Source organism: Anoplolepis gracilipes, chromosome 10, assembly GCF_047496725.1.
Source record: "Anoplolepis gracilipes chromosome 10, ASM4749672v1, whole genome shotgun sequence".
Classification (NCBI taxonomy): Eukaryota; Metazoa; Arthropoda; class Insecta; order Hymenoptera; family Formicidae; genus Anoplolepis; species Anoplolepis gracilipes.
The window spans coordinates 7100097-7117796 of NC_132979.1; the positions used below are offsets into that span (position 1 = coordinate 7100097).

Below are 17700 nucleotides of genomic sequence, written 5' to 3' on the forward strand. Positions count from 1 at the left end.
TTAGTTAGAATAGCGCTCTCTTCTCTTGAACTGATATCTAAATTATTATTTAAATAAGTTAAACCGAAAGTCAAATTGCCGTATTGCAGAATGCATTGCTGCAAGAGGCTAGCGAAGAATGGGAGCAATGTGAGAGGAAGATGAAGGATGCGCGAAATTGGATGGAGAAGGCCAAACAGACACTGGAATCGCCACAGAACAAGAAGAAATCATTGCGCGATCAGCATGCGATCCGCGAGAAAATGCTTAGCGACATCGCGATCCAAAAAACAAAGATCACAATCTCGGTAGAGAAGCTCGAGGTGCATTTTAGGTCCGGTGTCGGTGGTGATAACCGAGTGAGAAACACCGCTGACGATTTGATCGCCGAGCTCAACGCTCTTCACAATACTGTCAAAGAACAAGCAAGTTCTTTGGAAGTCTGTTTAGCACAGATAGATCAGTATCAACAGGTTAGCGGAAAAAAAAACGGCCTTTTCACCATAAAATCATTCACAATTCTCTTTTTTCTTCTGTATCGCGAGCGAAAGAATGTTGTTTTCGTTTCAGGAAATTCAACAATTGAGACAATGCATCGTGCAGGTGGAGCAACAGCTGAGAACGGTGCTCAGCCCGACGTATATGACAACCGATCGAGAAAAGGCTTTCCAAGAGCAACAGGTAGGCAACCTTCTTTCTATTACTTGCACAAGTGCGCTGAAGCAGCAGTTAATTTTTGCATTTAATGACATTTTCGATACCAACTCAAAACCACCACCAAGAAAAAACGCGTTCCTTTACTATAACTCTTTGAATTATTGTATCGTGCGCGCTATCGTCGGAGGTAGTTTATTTTTTCTGCGTTTACACGTTTTTGCGCGGTTAGGCAAATTTTTTTTTAATTTAAAAATAGCAATAGAGCACAATCAGAATGCACGGTAACTTATAACTAACCGTCGATCGAGCCACTAACCATGTATGTATAACTGGAACAAATTTCCGAGTTATTTGCCATTTTATCTTATCAAACAGACATGAATGAAATCTATGTTTTTTAAAACAAATTTCACAACTTTATGGTGAAAAGAATACTATCGAATAATATTTTTTTTCAATACGAGATGTTATTAAAAGAAATGGCCAATAACTATATATAAACAACTACCAGCGAAAACATCTTCCCGGATGAAACATTTTCATCAAATTATAATCAAATAGTTGAAACTATTAAAATATAATTAATTTGTATGAAGATGTTTCCGGCCATATGTATATTATATCCAGCTTTCATTTCACATTTTCGCATCTTACATCTTTCTTTTATGTGCATACCTTTTGTGATCTCATACACGAAAACCTTATAAAGTATCATTAAATAGATCAACATTATTTTATCGGTTTTATTTTTAATCAAACTCTTTTTTTGAACATATTTGTAAATTTAATTTAATTAACAATAATTTAAAATTATTGTAAAAATTTTGTTTAATTACATTATATTTTACTATCACAGATAATTATATCTACTAATAGTTATTATTATTAAATTTGCCTATCCTACGCTTTCTGCAACAAACAGTGCGAAAATTGGTTAAAAAATTGTTTATTTCTCTCTCCTTTATATAATAATATGTTATTTTATATAATATTTTATATAATAATAATAATTTGTTATTTGTTAACAAACTGGAAATTCAATTTTGAAAGTTTTCGCTTTCACGTGTTCATCATGGTGGTAGACTATGTTTACGGGGTGCTGGTTGGTATCATGTTCTAACTATTTTGTTTCGTTTTTCTTTCTCACATTTACGTATACATATAATCTACTTCACAGACGTACGTACCTTATAAAGTTTCTAAAATTACTTAAACTTGTACTGTTGTTCTGAAGGAGATTACTTGATTTTGCTTGTTTTCTGTGGTTTTTTCTTTCTTTTGATTTTTATTATTTCATTGTTTACTTCATCTTACATCATTACACATTTTCGTATATATTTACTCTTACACGTATATATATATATATATATATATATATATATATATATATATATATATATATATATGTATATGTTTACACAGGCACGTGCGCGCGCACGTGTGTAATGTCAAATAAGCAATCACGCACACACGCCACTTATATTTTAGGATGAAAGATCGTAGCTAAACGCGGAGTATTATCGCACATTCACGTAAAATGTATCATGCACCGTTGACATATACACATTCCTTATGTAATCTTGGGACCTTTATTTAACATGAAAAGAGATCATTTACAAAAGTCACACGAAAATCAAGTGACCTCCAATGTCAAGAAACGTGTCGAGACCATGCAGGACATACAAACAGAATGCCCAAGCCTTCTTTTCTTACTATTTATAATTAGATTCTGTTTATTATTATTTTGTTGCTCACATTTTTTTACCAGTTATTTCATTTATGAATTTTTCTTTGCTGTACTTCCTATTCCTTTACACCTTCGCTACTTCCAACGATTGCCTGTGCTACTTTATCTGTCACTGTCACGTCCTTTTATCTCACTACCTCTCTGTCATTATCATATTTTGTTCCTCTTGCGATCATTATCGTCTACGTCGTCCTCGGAACTGGTACCGGAATCGTCATCATTTTGCTTATCATTCATTATTTCTGATCGGCACTTCTACTCTATACTTTTATTCTCCCACGACATCCCTGTTCCTCACTCCTTTTTCTCGCTCGTTCGACGTGTTATGCGCTCTCATTTTGCATTTACGATTCTATACGCGATTAGATATACCGTGAAAAAATCAAATCTTTGCAAAGTAAAATCCAGGCACGCACTGAAAGATCTAAGCTACTCGTGCAACGAGGGACACCGGACTTGGAACCCTCGGACCTATAATAATAAAAATCTATTACCGTTGTGAACGTGTCCGGTTCTGATTTCTCTGTCGTTAACTTCGGTTATTAATTATACGAATCAAATCGCTTGTCTGGTCTTAAGTTTTTTAACATCTTTATTTGCTACCGTAGTAATCGAAGAATAACGATGACGATAGCCGCCACGTATCAAGTTCTATGTCAAAAACTTGATCGGAGGCAACATTAACGACAAGAAACAACAAACCAAATGGAAATGTAATATGAAATTCTCGTCTTCGTCGTCGGCGTTCCTCGATAAAATCAAGCGATTCTATTTTTAGTGTCATATAACTTTTCTAAGAGTTTTTACCGATCACTGATTTTCTTATCGCTCCACGAGATTTTGAACGCGATTATATTATCTTTAATAAGAAAAGAAAAAAGGATTATGTTATCAGGTGTATGAGCGCGCTCTCTCTTTCGTCCTATATTTATGTTTAAATAGCCACACGATATAATTAAGTAAGGGAAATAAAAGTCCTGTTTATTGCCAATCGGTATTCGAGTACATTCATTCACAAACCCCATTCAGTTGACTTATACATCTTGAAAGACTTTGATAGAGATATCCGCTCAAATAAATGTTAACTTTAAAAATACTACTGTCCCTATCCTATAATAAATATAAAAAGAATCCTCGAAATTGACATAGTATATGTATTCCATTGTTGTGCCTTGGCTGACCTTCCGCGACGGATAAAGCAGAGCCTGCAGGAACGGATGGAAGAGTGGAAGCAACGCAGCAAAACACTGCTGGATCAGATATACGCGGTAGATCCGTACTACGTATCTTCAAATGAATACCGGTTCATCGGTCAAGCCTCGTATGCCGATATCGCAGCGGGGCGTACTAGTCCAAGTTCGAGAAACTGTAGTCCATACAGACAGCAACGAGACGTTACTCCTTCTACCACAGTCACGCAAGTATTACGACCTACGCGAGTTCAGAAATCGACTGTAGAGTGTCTTCCATTAAATGAAACACAAGTGTCGAAAACGCAAATTCAAGAAAGTAACGTGGACAACAAACCGAGTGCGCCACCGCAAACCAAAATACAAACCCAAAGCGTGGATAATCAAGCTATAACCAGAGTGGAAGAGAAGCAGCAAGATATACCAGAAGTCCTTGTTGAATCAGCCGTAACTCATCGAGGACGATCGCCTACCCGCAAGATGAACTCGTCTAATTCGAGATACCCAAAAGCGATGGTGATTGAAGAAAAGGAAGTCGACAGATACGGCAATCATCGATTTAACGTGGCTCCCAGGCAAGAAGCTCGAGCGGAATCCACAAGAAACACTCTGGCATTGCATAAAGAACAAAAAGGACGTTCACCCAGTCCTATGTGGGTCCCCGGTTCCACTTCTTATGCTGATATCCTTCGCGGACGTATGCAGACGACGCAGGTTAACACTGCTTCCACGGAGACATCCAGACAAGAGATGGTTCCTTTATCCGGAGAATCTTCGCGCCGAGCTCAGTCTCCTTGTACGGAACAAGTGAGCTTTACCATGAACGTGGACGAATCTCAACAAATTATCGAAACTTCGCAAGTCTCACCAACGCAAGAGGCGCAGGTAGAAAATGTACAAATCGGGGAGACTTATTGTGAATCTCCTGAAATTTCCGCGATAAAAATAGAAGAGCAAAGCTACGCCGAATCCGGGCCGAGCAACTGGGCCGACAAAGACTTGGAAAATATGCTGCAACACGTCAAGCCATATGAGAATGTGCCACAGCCAATCACCGAGACAGATCAGTCGACCGAGATCTATGACTACATGGTACCGGAGCCAAAATTAATAGGTTTCATCGGCTCTCAGCTCAGAACGTATCCAGTGAGTTCGTACGTTTATACGTCTTCCGGTCATCAACAAGTGCAACAACTCGATACCACAAACTTAAATCCTTATAATAATAGCTCTTTGGCTTACGCGCCAGAGCACTATGTCGTGCAAACTGCGTATCTTTCAGCATCGGATATTTATCAACAGACTCCGATGCAGCAACAATGTCCGGTTAACGATACAAGACACGAGATTCCGATGTTGGTAGAGAAGCCTATTGAAGTGCCAATAGCTAGCCAAGAAATTCCTGAAGACACTATAACTGAATCTGTTGATAAATCTAAACAAGAAGATTCTGTCTCAGAAACATCTACGACAGCCAAAACGGAAGAAAAAGATGAGTTACCGTTGAATGATGTCGAAACTAAAGCACAAATTTTTTCTTACGCGCAAATACTTTCGCAAGGACTCAGCCCGCGCATTAGCCCTTCAACACATGTCATCAACAAATCACCGATCACGGATCAACAGAATAAGGAGCAAGCCTCTCCATCGGTCCGAGAATTATCGCCGATGCAGGAATTGAAATGCGAGCAAAATTCGCATTCGATACCAAAATCCAAGCAATTTAAACAGTCCAAAAAGAACGACTGGGATACGATAAAAAAACGGGAGATCAAGAAGAAGCAATCAAATGATAAAACTGAACAAGTAGATGAGAGAAAATCTCGAAAGCTTGTTGATAAGCCAGTGGAGAAGCAGAAAAAAGAAAAATCAAATCCATCTGTGGAGAAGCAGTTGGAAACGCGAGACGAAATTAATATTATTAATGATAACTCAGAAAAGAAGGAAGAAGAAGAAAAACCAGTGCAGCAAGAAAAACAAATAATTGAGTCTAAAGATATGAATCTGCTACAAGAAAAGAAACGTAAGCAAAAGAAAAAAAAGGTAGATAAATCTGTAGGAGACGAAATTGACAAAGCTCTCAAAGAGATCGAGGATATGGATAAGCAGAAAGTAAAATCCCAGAGAGAAAAGCTTAAAGATCAGATCGAGGAACAAAACAAATCTCAAAATTCTTCTAAGGAGACGTTGGGAAAATCTAAAGACGATCCTGAAAAGAAAAAATTCGGCGAATCGTCCGTAAAATCTGGAAAGACTAAGGAAATAACGAAAATAAAACAGAACGAACAAGCTACATTGCAAAATCAGATCAACGCGAAAGATCAATGTATTTTGAAAGATGACGCGGAAAATAAGGAAGATACAAAAGACGGTTTAAATTCTAAAAATAAAACAGATAAAAACACAAAGGATAAAGAACAAGGCGAAAAATCTTCAGAGAATAAAATCCAAAAGCAATCCGATGTTTCAACTGATAAGAAAAATGATAAGCTAAATATTGTCGATGAAAGCAACATAACAGAAAATGTAAAACAGTCAGTTACTCCCATCGAGTTGAAAAACGAGAAATCAAATACGGTAAAAATTGAAAGCACAAAGAAGCAGAAAGATGCTTCAAAGAAAGAGAAAAATAAAACAAAATCGAAAAAATCGGAACTGGACGCTGAAAGTAATAATAAAAATCAAGAAAAAATTGAGACTGATACTAAAGAAATAATCGATGATAAAAAATCTGTTGAACCAATAACAATTGATACTAAAAAGAAAGATTCTAAATTAAAGGCACTTGACACCGCGGAAATCACTACTAAGGTAAATAGCAACGCGAAAGATAAATCTAAAAAGAAAGACAAAGCTTCTAAAAGCAAAACGAAATCTGAGGTCGCAATCGATCATACATCCGTAATTCCGACAAGCAAAATTTTAGATGAGACTAAAATAAATTTAAATGACACAGAAATCGAAGCATCAACAAACCAAGAAATTAATGTTCCAAAATCAGAACAGATAATCGAAGTCAAAATTGCAGATGCAACAGAAATAATTGCCAATCTCGCATTTCAATCAAAAGAAATTGAATTGTCACCTAATACAGAAACAAAGAATATAATACAAACTGAAATTACGTGTAAAAATGATAAAGATGACAAAGCTGAAGAATTGACAGTAAATAAAACATTGGAAGATTGCGAAACAAATGTTAAATTAGAGGGGGAAAACCTTACGAAAGATAGTTCAGAGATTAGAGATACAATGGATGAGAAAAAAGCTAATATAATTGAAAAAACTGAGAAACACGAAACAGAGAAACGTCAGAAAATTGGAAAGCAGAAGAAATCTCAGAAAGCGAAATTTAATGCTCAAGATAAAAATAAAATAAGCAAAGATGACATTAAAACACCGCAGCTTCTTGAAAGTGAAGATAAATCTGTCGGAGAAAAAGACGAACTTAACGAATCTCTATCAAAGCCTTCAAATGCATCTACGGTAGAAGACTTTGTCCAAGATCAATCTATAGAAAAAACAAATTTAACTGAACATGTAGTACCCGATAACAGTTGTCTTATTCAATCAAAAACGGATACCGAAAATTTTAATCTCAAAAAAGACGAAAAAGAAAATGCAACACCCAGCCAAGTTAATAAACGCGCACCTGCTTCTAAGAGTAAGAAAAAGGACAAGTCGAAGGGCAAAACTGTCATTCAACCTACTGCATTGACACCTGATATAAAATCTACAGAAAAATCTAACTTGGAAGATATAAATCAAATTGCGGTAACTGCAATAAAGGAAAAAGAGATTTCGGAGCCTGTAATTTGTCCTAAACAAGAAGAATTAGATAAAAGTCCATGCTCGCTTGAGAAAATTGATAATTTTGAGACCGAAGAGACGCAAGAATTATTAAAGAATGCTGAAGCTGAGATTGAAATCGATTCTAAAGTTTCGAACGATTCGGTCGACGAGGCTGAAATACATGAACAACACAAGGAAAATATACATGATAAATTGAAATCCGAGCAGCTGCCGTCAATAGGAAAGGCTTTGATTATAGAGAAAACAGTTACTACCATAACCACGACCAGCACCAGTATTCCAGGATCGATAAAAGTCAAACCCGCCGATGTCAAGTCCGTTAAGTCGGTGGAGATTTTAGAAAACATACCCCTACCCAAAATCGTAGGTTCAAAAGTTACCGAATTGATCACTTTGCGTCCTGAAACCGTAGAGGCTAGTCTCACCACTACTTACGCTAGGGTATCGAACGATTTTCCCATTTGTAGTTGTCCGACACAATCAGATCAGGCAATGAATTCTCAAAAAATAGGTTTAATTTCCGAATCAGCTCCGTTTGATAGCGTTATAGATGATAACATGAAAAACCAGGAACAGTCAATTTTATTAAATAAACTTACAATTAAACAGGAAGATTTCCGTCAATCGGATATAAATGTTGCTGAAAAAGAACGCGAGACAGATAATATAAAAACAGAAGAGACCTTCTCCGATGACATTTCACAGAACAATAATATTATGAAAAGTCAAGATATTAATAATTCTGCCGAAATAGATGATACTACATTAATTAATAAAAGTGATCAAGACGTATCATATATTTCAAATATAAAAGAGAAAGAACCAGAAGAAAATAAAGTCAATGACGAAATAATAACTGAAAATAACCAAGAAAAAGCAGTAGATGAACCAGCAGAGATTGAGACTAAATATGAAAATGACCTCACAGTCGGTAAAATAAAGAGCGAGGATGTATCTGAAAATATAAAGAAGCAAATAATACCTGATCATTTATTAGATATTATTAAGCCTTATGCCATAGATCGCCACTCTTATAATCACGCAGAAAGTAATTTTTATCGTCATTTTAAAGTAGTTAAAATAGTAAAAGAGGTTCAGCCACCCGCTACTGTGATTCCGACAAAATCAGGAAGTATAGAAAGAATTGTGCAAGAATCAGTGATGAAACCTAAATCAGTAAACCGAGAAATGTCTGAATGTAATTGCAGAAGGCATGCTCTTATCATAGAGGCATCAAAATATCCGATCAACAGTTTTTATGAGATTGAGTCACAATGGATTAAAGCTAAATCTGTCTCTGAAAAATCTATTTCTGTATCAACTGATGACTCCGACTTAAAAGATTCTGCAGTAGAAAGTATTGAACAAACTATTGAAAAGAAAATAGATGCAGTGTCAGATGAAGAAATTCGACAACAAAATACAACATTGATTAACACAACTGTTGATACTACATCGCTCCCTGATATAACAGTAGATTTAAATAGTACTAGCATTCATGCAACATTACAAGATATTCACAAAATTACAGAATTCAATGCTTTCATTCCGTCACCCGTTGAAAAAATTAATGATAATCAATTAGTAGATGCTGGAGCAATAACAGATACAAATATACAAATGGAAGAAAGTATTACGAAAGATGACATTAAGACCGAGCAAGAATTATTAGAAATTAAAACCACACCAATATCATCTATAAACTTAAAATCTGATGATGCTTGGATCGATTTTCTTGACGAGGAAATAATACTTGATGACGACTTTGATATTCCAGAAACTCAAACAGTGACAGATGTCACTATCGATGATCAAATTAAAAAGGAAGAACCAATTATTGAAAAAGAAACAAAGATTGAAAAACCAGAAGAAGAAGTTGAAAAGAACGAAATAATAATCAAACAAGAAGAAAAAATTGAAGAGGAAAAAGCGAAAATTGAAACTTCAGATAATTCAACTTTGATGGAAATTGCTGTTAAGGATGAATATCACATTGGCATTGAAAATATTCAGAACGATATTTTGTGTACGGATAGCAAGAAGCAAAGCGATAAAATGAAAACTCAGCCAAAGAGAAAAAAGGAATCAAAACATGTTAAAGATGTAAAAGCTAAGGATAATACAAAGATTAAAACTGGATCTAAGAAACAAAACGACGTTGAAATTAAAACAGATGCCACTGAAAGCGATTTATTGCCAACACAAAGTAATCTAGAGGAACATAAAACATTGAAGAAAATAATTGAACCTAAAATAGAAAAATCCTTAATTACGGACGAACAAAAGTCTGAATCATCCAAAGATAATGCAAAATTAAAAGATACTGTTGACGAAACACAGGAAAAACCGTTATTAAAATCGGAAGAACATAAATCAAAATCTAGTAAAAAATCTAAGAAGCAGGTCGAAAAGTCTGCAGTAGCCAAAGAAAAATTAGCAACGTCAAAACAACAAGATAACATAAAGGAAGATGTATTTTCTATGACGACAGAAATTAAATCAGAGGGAAAATCTATCGTACAAAAACAACAAGATTCAACGGAGAATAACATACCTAAATATGACAGTCCATTAAATTCGAATGTCAAAACGTCGGCAACTACTGCTGGTACCAACGATATAACAGAAACAACTGTTTTAGAAGACGATTCTTTGAATACTGAAACGTCTGCTATTATTTGTCAAGATACAATAAATAGTGCCAAAAATATTGTAGAACAACCACACGCATCACACGTGCATAATTTGTCTGAAACTCCATCAAAACAAGATATATACTCCTCTTCCTTAGAAGAACAAACAAACAAAGACGAATTAAAAACAACAATGACAGATGAAATTGTCAAATCGATCGCGGACAAATCCATTGAATCAGAGAAACAACTTAAAGAAGGCAATAAATCTTATGCGCAAGTCGCCGCTTCTTCTCCACGAATTCTTCCTCAGACTTCTCAAGAAGAAACATGCACCATTCTTGATACACGAATAATTGAACCTATTCTAAAGCCTGATGATAAAATAGACAATGCAAAAATATCCACTTCTCAGAAGATGCATGAAAATGTAAATACAGAAAAATTATTAGAGAAGGATAAACAAGATGATAAAATAATAGCTCACGAATCTGCTGATCAAGAAACAGATTCAGCAAAACCTACTTTCCAAAACGAATCAATTCCTTGGATAGAAGAAATGGAGAAGGAGACTTCTCTTTTGTCTACCTGTGTTAGTTCAACTGGTTCAAAAGACGAGAAAACGTATACGAAACTAGAAACAAATACGTGGGCTGAAATAGTCGGTAAAAAATCTGTAGAATCGCCAGAAATTAATAATATTCCTAGTCTCGAGCAAAATCTTCATAAGCTGGAACAGACTGTAGAACAACGACCTTCAGCGCCAGTTCAAATTTATGTAGAGGAAACCTTCGAGCAAGAACCGATAGAGAATTTGATTCAAGTAGACGAACAAGGTTTCATGGAATTTATCAATCGAAAAGAATTGCGCTCCAGACGTTCTAGATCGGGTTCCCGAAATGCTAGACGAAATGACGGACACGCGACTGCAGACGGGGACAAGAAAATTAAAGCGTCAAATGTAGAGTCTGAAAATGTTAAAATCAAGAAGAAAATTAAAGATAAGAACAAGGAGCCTGCACAAAGACACGAGAATGAGCCAAAAATAATTGATGTGGAGCACGATGAGTTGAAGAACATTATTAAAAAAGACGTTGTGCAAGAGCTCGCTAAACCATCTGAAAATGCATCTAAGAACAAATATACAGTTAAACAACAAAAAGATTCGAATAAACATAAGAAAGGAAATGCGAAACTTACTGAAAGTGAAATTCAAAATGTTGAGAATAAAACTATTCAAGAAATAAAGTCCGAACAAGACGAAGGATTTGAAGACGAAAAAAGTAAGTCAGAGAAGAACAAATCTAACAAGGATCAAATCAAAAATGACGTAGAAATATCTAATGAGTTTAAATCAAGAAATATTGCGATTGAAAGTCAAGAAATTGAAAATACAGAAAACCAATCGATACAAGAGACACCATTAATTAAAGATACAAATGCATGTAAAAATGTAAAACCATCTCCAATTACAGAACAAAATGTTGCTATAAAATCTAAGAAAAAATCGAAAAGTAAGAAAGGAAAAGTCGCTACTGAACAATTGACTGAAAATGTATGCGTTTCCGATATAAGCAAGAAAGCGGATATAGCTGGAAATTTGGAAGAGAAGAAGGAATTACTAGCAGAGCCAAAATTAGATAACGAAGTAAAAATAAAACTCGAGGAAATAGATGCTACAGATATAACTTATAATAAACCAACGAATTCGAAGAATGAAGAAATTTCAGTAGAAACTAACAAACAAGAAAATATTGAGCAGCAAATGATTTCTGACGAAACTAAAGAACAAAAAAGCATTGAGCAGAACACGATAATTAATGAACCAAAGAGTACAAAGGTGGGTGAAAAATCGTCCATAGAACAAGCAGAAGAAAATATAATAGAACAGAGAGAAATTTCTAAATTTACAAGAGCAGAGAAACGAAAACAGAAGAAAAAAGCAAAAGCTTTATTGCAAAATGAACCAAGCGAAAAAGAAGTAATTAATATTGAAAAAGATGTTGCCCAAAATAAATCCATCGATTTATTAGACACTAACACAAACATTATTGAAGATATTAAAGTCGAAAAAGCGATTGAAATAACAGAAGGAGTTGCAAATATTGCAGCATTAGAAGATAGAATGGATGTTCCATCTGTAAAGAAAAATGATGAATCGATGACTGAAATACAAACTACACAAATAGAAGCAACTGAGAAATCTTTAGAGAAATCTGAAGCTGTAATCGAAAATAAGGCATTACTTCCACCAGCGAATCCCATAAAAGACAAAGAAAAACATAATAAAAAAGCTAAAGCAAAGAAGGAGAAACGGCTGAATACAACAAAATCTCAAGATTTTATAAAAACATCTACGGCTGATTCTACGGAAAATAAACTTCTACCTACTGCAGAAAACACTGATATTATAAATATCTCTAAGGATATAATATCTGATGTTGTACAGACTACGGAAGAAGATGTGAAAAATAAAAACTTAGACCAAAATGAAGCAACTATAGTTTTACAATTTTCGGAAGACACAATTGGTAAGAACGATTCCTCTGTTACATCGGAAACAATCAAACAAGAAAACATTAATAAATCTGAATTATTTGCATCATCTGCAGAAAAAGAAATAACTGAAATTAAAAATCTGCCATCCAAAAAGAAAGATAAACATGAACAAAAATCATTAAAAAAGCACGACGCTAAAATCGAAGATAAACAAGAGCCTCAAGAACAAAAAGATTTGGCAGAATCTCCGAAAGAAAATATTATTGATATTATAGATGAAAATATATCGGCTCCAAGCAAAACGATTGATGTAGCTACAAAAGAGACAGACTTGAAAACAGACTCTAGTTTCGATTATTCAAAGGAAGAGGAGAAAAATATTTCAATCGAGACGAAACTTGAGGAAAATTTTGAAACATCTAATGAACAAACACAAGAAGAAATCCAGCATGAACAGGAAGAATATGAAAAACAAATAGAAACATTAGAAAAAAATAATGCTGCAGAACTAACAATAGATTCAGAAAGGATTAAAATAACTATGGCGAATGAACAAATTACTGATCAAAAAGAAAAGCTTGTTAAACCTGAGGAAACCGCATCTGACTCTAACATCAATTTAACAATGGTTGATACAAAACAAATTGAATTGCCTGAAATGAAAACACTCGATTCTAAATCCGATGACTCTTTGAAATTGCACGATATTACGTTGACAAACAGTGACATCACAAAAGTAATATCAATACCAGATAATATTGAAACAAATAACAAATCTGATGAAGTCACAATAGACAGATCCAGTCAAATTAATGATATTCACACGTCGGTTACGAATGACTTGATAAATATCGCCTCCATAAAGCATTCATTACCGCTTGGTGAATTATCTTCTGCAGTGCAACACTCCTTCGAGGATGAGGACAAATTGAAACGCGTGGAAAGCATCGAGCAAGAGACCTCTGATGTTTCGATCGAGCCTCTGAAATCCAAAGTACAATTTTATATAGCGGATGAGATTTTAGTTTTGCATCCTGACCGACGAAAGAACGTTTTACCTCTGCAGGAACAACCTACATCCAAGTTATGTAATTCACACTACCTCTCCATCGACCATGGTTTTTGGCCTGACAAACGATCCTATCACGAAGCCGAGCGCGATCATTTCGAAACCTTAGACATGAAAAAAAGACTTTCACGCGATAGCAGACGCGATTCCGATGATCGACATCGTCCCAGAGATCGTGACGACGATCGCGACGGCAACAACTCGGGCGGTAGATCGCGGGACACTTATGGAGATTCGCGGTTCTCTTCCGGCTCACCCCAAACTGAACGTATGATAGCCGACCTGCCCGGTGGCATATGTAGTTGGAGAGACTATAGCACTTATCTATCGAATGAGAGCGAGCGAACGCCGGATCAGAGCTTGTCACTTGGCGTGATTAACAATCAAGCGGTCGAGTCAGACTTATCGTTGTCAAACGATGTCCGATTATCGTCCCTTGATCTCCTTTTAACGTCTCCCTCCTCCCACGATCCACGGACCGAGACGCATACAAAGTCTCTCGTAGACGCTTCCGAAGTGAACCCTAAAGAATATCCCGCCATCTCTTCTTCGAATAGCTCCCAAAGTCCCGATCATCCTAGCACTTGCAACCAATCGTCGACCCTCGCCCATCTTCGTCCACAATCCAAACTGCATTTAGGTAAAGAGACGAGGCAAGGATCTATGCAGCGGCGCAGTTCGGATGAGGAAGTGGAGAAAGAAACGGCCGAAGACGAGATTGAAAAAAGGATACGCAGGATCCAGGTGCGATCACCGTCATGGCCAGTGTTCGGTCTTCTAGTCGAGTTTGAACCAAATCTGTTGTCATATGTGTATATACATGTCTAAGTATATACTCGTTACCCTATATTGTTTACCACTAGTTTCTTTCTTCCCTCTCTTTCTATCTCTCATTTTATATAACGATTATATTTTCTTTTTGTTGTTCGATATACTCTGAGTCCAGTATATGTAATTTTCTTGTGTGATGATCCATCGAAATAGCGCGCATGTGTGTGTGTCTGCGTGTGTTTGTTCTGTGTATATATTGTTATTAGTCTCTCTTCTTACTATATTATTAATTTATTGTTATTTAATTTTCCTCTATCCCGTATTACGAGACAATTTATTGTTATTTAAATTTTCCTCTATCCCGCATTACAAGACATAATTATAATTAATCTTTTATCGATAGAGAAATCAAATAAGAATAAAATTAAGAAAATATAGTCTTGCCGTTTGCATGAAATAATTTAATCATCTTTCTGTAATACGTTGCATTAAATTTGCATGTTTATTCTGCTTGTGTAAATATATGTATTATTATATGCAATAATACCTTCACATTACGCACACTTCACATGCCAATTTTTCTATCATGTTATAGCTTATATATCAAAAATTTAAGATATAATATATAATTAAGCTAATAGGAAGCAAAAATCGATACGCGGTTTTTAATTCTTTTGACTTTTGGTTGCTGGCAAAGGTCTTTGCGTTCCAAAATATTCACATTACTTACCAAAATATCCAAATCTTGCATGAAGATTTTTACCGTTTTGTATGTAGAAATAAAAATATTTCTGAATTTTTATAGTAGACGCTGAAGGAGTTATTCTCGAGTTATGCCTTTTTTATATGGTGTCATTTTGTAACATCTCATATCATTAAAACAACCTTCTTTTACAGGTTTTTAAAGTTTTCGATGCTAATAAAATTAATGCGCAGCGTGAAAAAATTGATTGGACTCCGTCGTGTGCACAGCATAATTGAAATAGTAACAAATCTCATAATCGACGATAAAATTACTAATAAGCATTTATGTTTTAGGACGTTGAGGAAGACCTCGCTTCTCTGCAAATAAGGCTCTCGACTTTCGAAGAATCAATAGGTTACTTGCCTATGGACAACATAGAATCCATGCTGTCATCTCTCATGGTAAGAATGTAAAATGTCTGATTTTGGATAAATTGAACGAAAACAAAAAATGAAAAAGATTTTTGTTAAATTTTTATTATTATTATTGCTAATTACATATATTTATTGTACAGAAAAATATATCATAAGAATATTCTGTTATAAAATCGAAAGAAATTCTCTTTATTTATTTTAGACTATGTTGACGGAACTTCGCATCTACGACGAGCAAGTTGCACAACTTCAAAGGCGATTACGCGAGATTCCTGCGGATGTTGAGTCTCAAAGACTTTTAGCATCTTTGACAGAAATTCACACACGTGTTACCTCCCTTTTCGATCAAGCGGAACAAGGACGGGCAGCTCTCGAACAGGCGCGAGAAGATCGAGAAAAACGCAGCCAAGAGATTCAGACTTACAAATTATTCCTCGAAGAAACAGACACTTGGCTAAGAAACGTCGTATCGAAAATGAGCGAACAACATTCGTTTAACACCAACAAGGTCTGTTGGATCACGTTATTCATCGGCATAATTAATTACAATAATTGTTTCAGTCAAACATATATTTAACGTTCTTAATTAATAATAATTATATATTAGATCTAAGACATCTCAATTTTTAATATCCAGACTTAACTTCGACAAACAATTACATATAATAATCATACGTTATTTCACCGCACGCGAAATAATACCGATCTCATTTGTCGTAATCGGCAGATTTTACAGGAAGAATTAAGGAGTCGCGCGAATCGAGTCTCAGAACTCGAGTCATTACCAGAAGTGAGTGCGCTGGCGATAGAGCTGAAGAAAGCCTTTGTGAACGCAATTAGTCAGCTCTCACAAAAGCAGCAGGTATTCAACGTTTTCCAAAGTTTCGGGGCTTTCGCAAATATCATTATTTTTGGTGTCTCTATCGCTTAAAATAATATTACATAAACGATTCAGGAAAATCAATTTTGATTTCAAAAGTTGCCAAAGCTTCGTGTCACATGGAATAAAAAATAGAAAAAAGGCTTGCAAATTGCGGTTATTACAAAGTAATGAAATTATTACAAAGTTGGTGGCTTTGTAATGAAAAATTAAGAACTGTAAATGTCAGATAAGAAATTATAAGCTATCAATAAATAGTACGTAAAATAAAAAGAATTTTTGGATGTGTGAACATCATAAATCTGCATTGAAACTTCTGTCTCTTACTTGATTAAGAGCATAAAATATTCGCTTTAAATTTGGATGGTCATAAGAAACAATGTGTAATGTTTAATCTTTATAAACGATGCGCACTAAATTCTTTGTAATAAGCGGCAATAAACAATTTCGACATATGGTATAAGCATTCTAGTAATCGAGCTTAATAAACTTTTGCACGGCTTACGGATACATAAATAGTTCAATTATATATGTAGAGAGCATTATTCTGAGCATATATATTTTTTCTTCTTTTCTTTATCATTGTCACTGCAAACATACATACATACATGCGCTTCTCATCACGCACATTTCATTATAGATATCACGCATCGTACATTATTTCTTATTGTTGATTTATTGTACATTATTTATATCATAATTGTTATGTATTTTTCTGTTTATCTTAAGGTGATGGGTGTAGTATAGGCATTGCATGTAATTAGTAAAAGGAATGTTAATACATTGCTGTAATATATCATATAAATTAAAGAATTCTCATTAATATCCTCCTTCTCCTTTACTCTCCATTGTTAATCATTATAGTTATCTATCATACTCAACTATGTCAATAATTAATTATGATAATATTATCGTAAATATAATAATCTTTACGTAAAGTACATACAACATGTGGACCGAGATTCGATCGCATTTAAGATTCGCGTGTAATTTATCTTAAAAATATTATACAAAATAATGTGACAAAATAAATGCGATAAAATTAAAGTAATTTCAAAGTGTTTTGAAAGACCATTGCACATATATTTATTCACACTATTATTGTTAAACATATATATGTATATATTAGTAACTCTTAAAATGAAAAATTTTAGAAAAACATATGTAAAGATATAAAAATAATGGGAATTTTTGGTCCCCGCTTTCCTACAAAGTTATATAAATAGTTTAATTATCGCAAATCGTTTAATGTTGCAAATTGTTTCTTTAAAAAACAATTTATGAAAGAAATAAAAGAAACATGTTGTATTACCAAAAAGAAATTACATTACGTTGTGTATCGC

General features: G+C 34.7%; 1 protein-coding gene across 2 annotated transcripts in view; it reads left to right on the forward strand.

Annotated features, from left to right (window-relative positions):
* The window catches only part of Msp300 (Muscle-specific protein 300 kDa), a 67978-nt gene extending 50559 nt beyond the window's left edge, over positions 1-17419 (forward strand). Inside the window, exons 37-42 of one of the 2 annotated variants that reach the window (XM_072900081.1) lie at positions 90-452; positions 550-660; positions 3583-14331; positions 15397-15504; positions 15680-15985; positions 16205-17419. In XM_072900081.1, coding sequence (XP_072756182.1) covers positions 90-452; positions 550-660; positions 3583-14331; positions 15397-15504; positions 15680-15985; positions 16205-16408 — 11841 coding nt within the window. In that variant the 3' untranslated portion in view covers positions 16409-17419. Of the gene's footprint in view, positions 1-89; positions 453-549; positions 661-2749; positions 3375-3582; positions 14332-15396; positions 15505-15679; positions 15986-16204 lie in introns of those variants that run through there. The other variant, XM_072900082.1, reaches the window with a different exon arrangement.
* Positions 17420-17700: the final 281 nt, after the last annotated feature.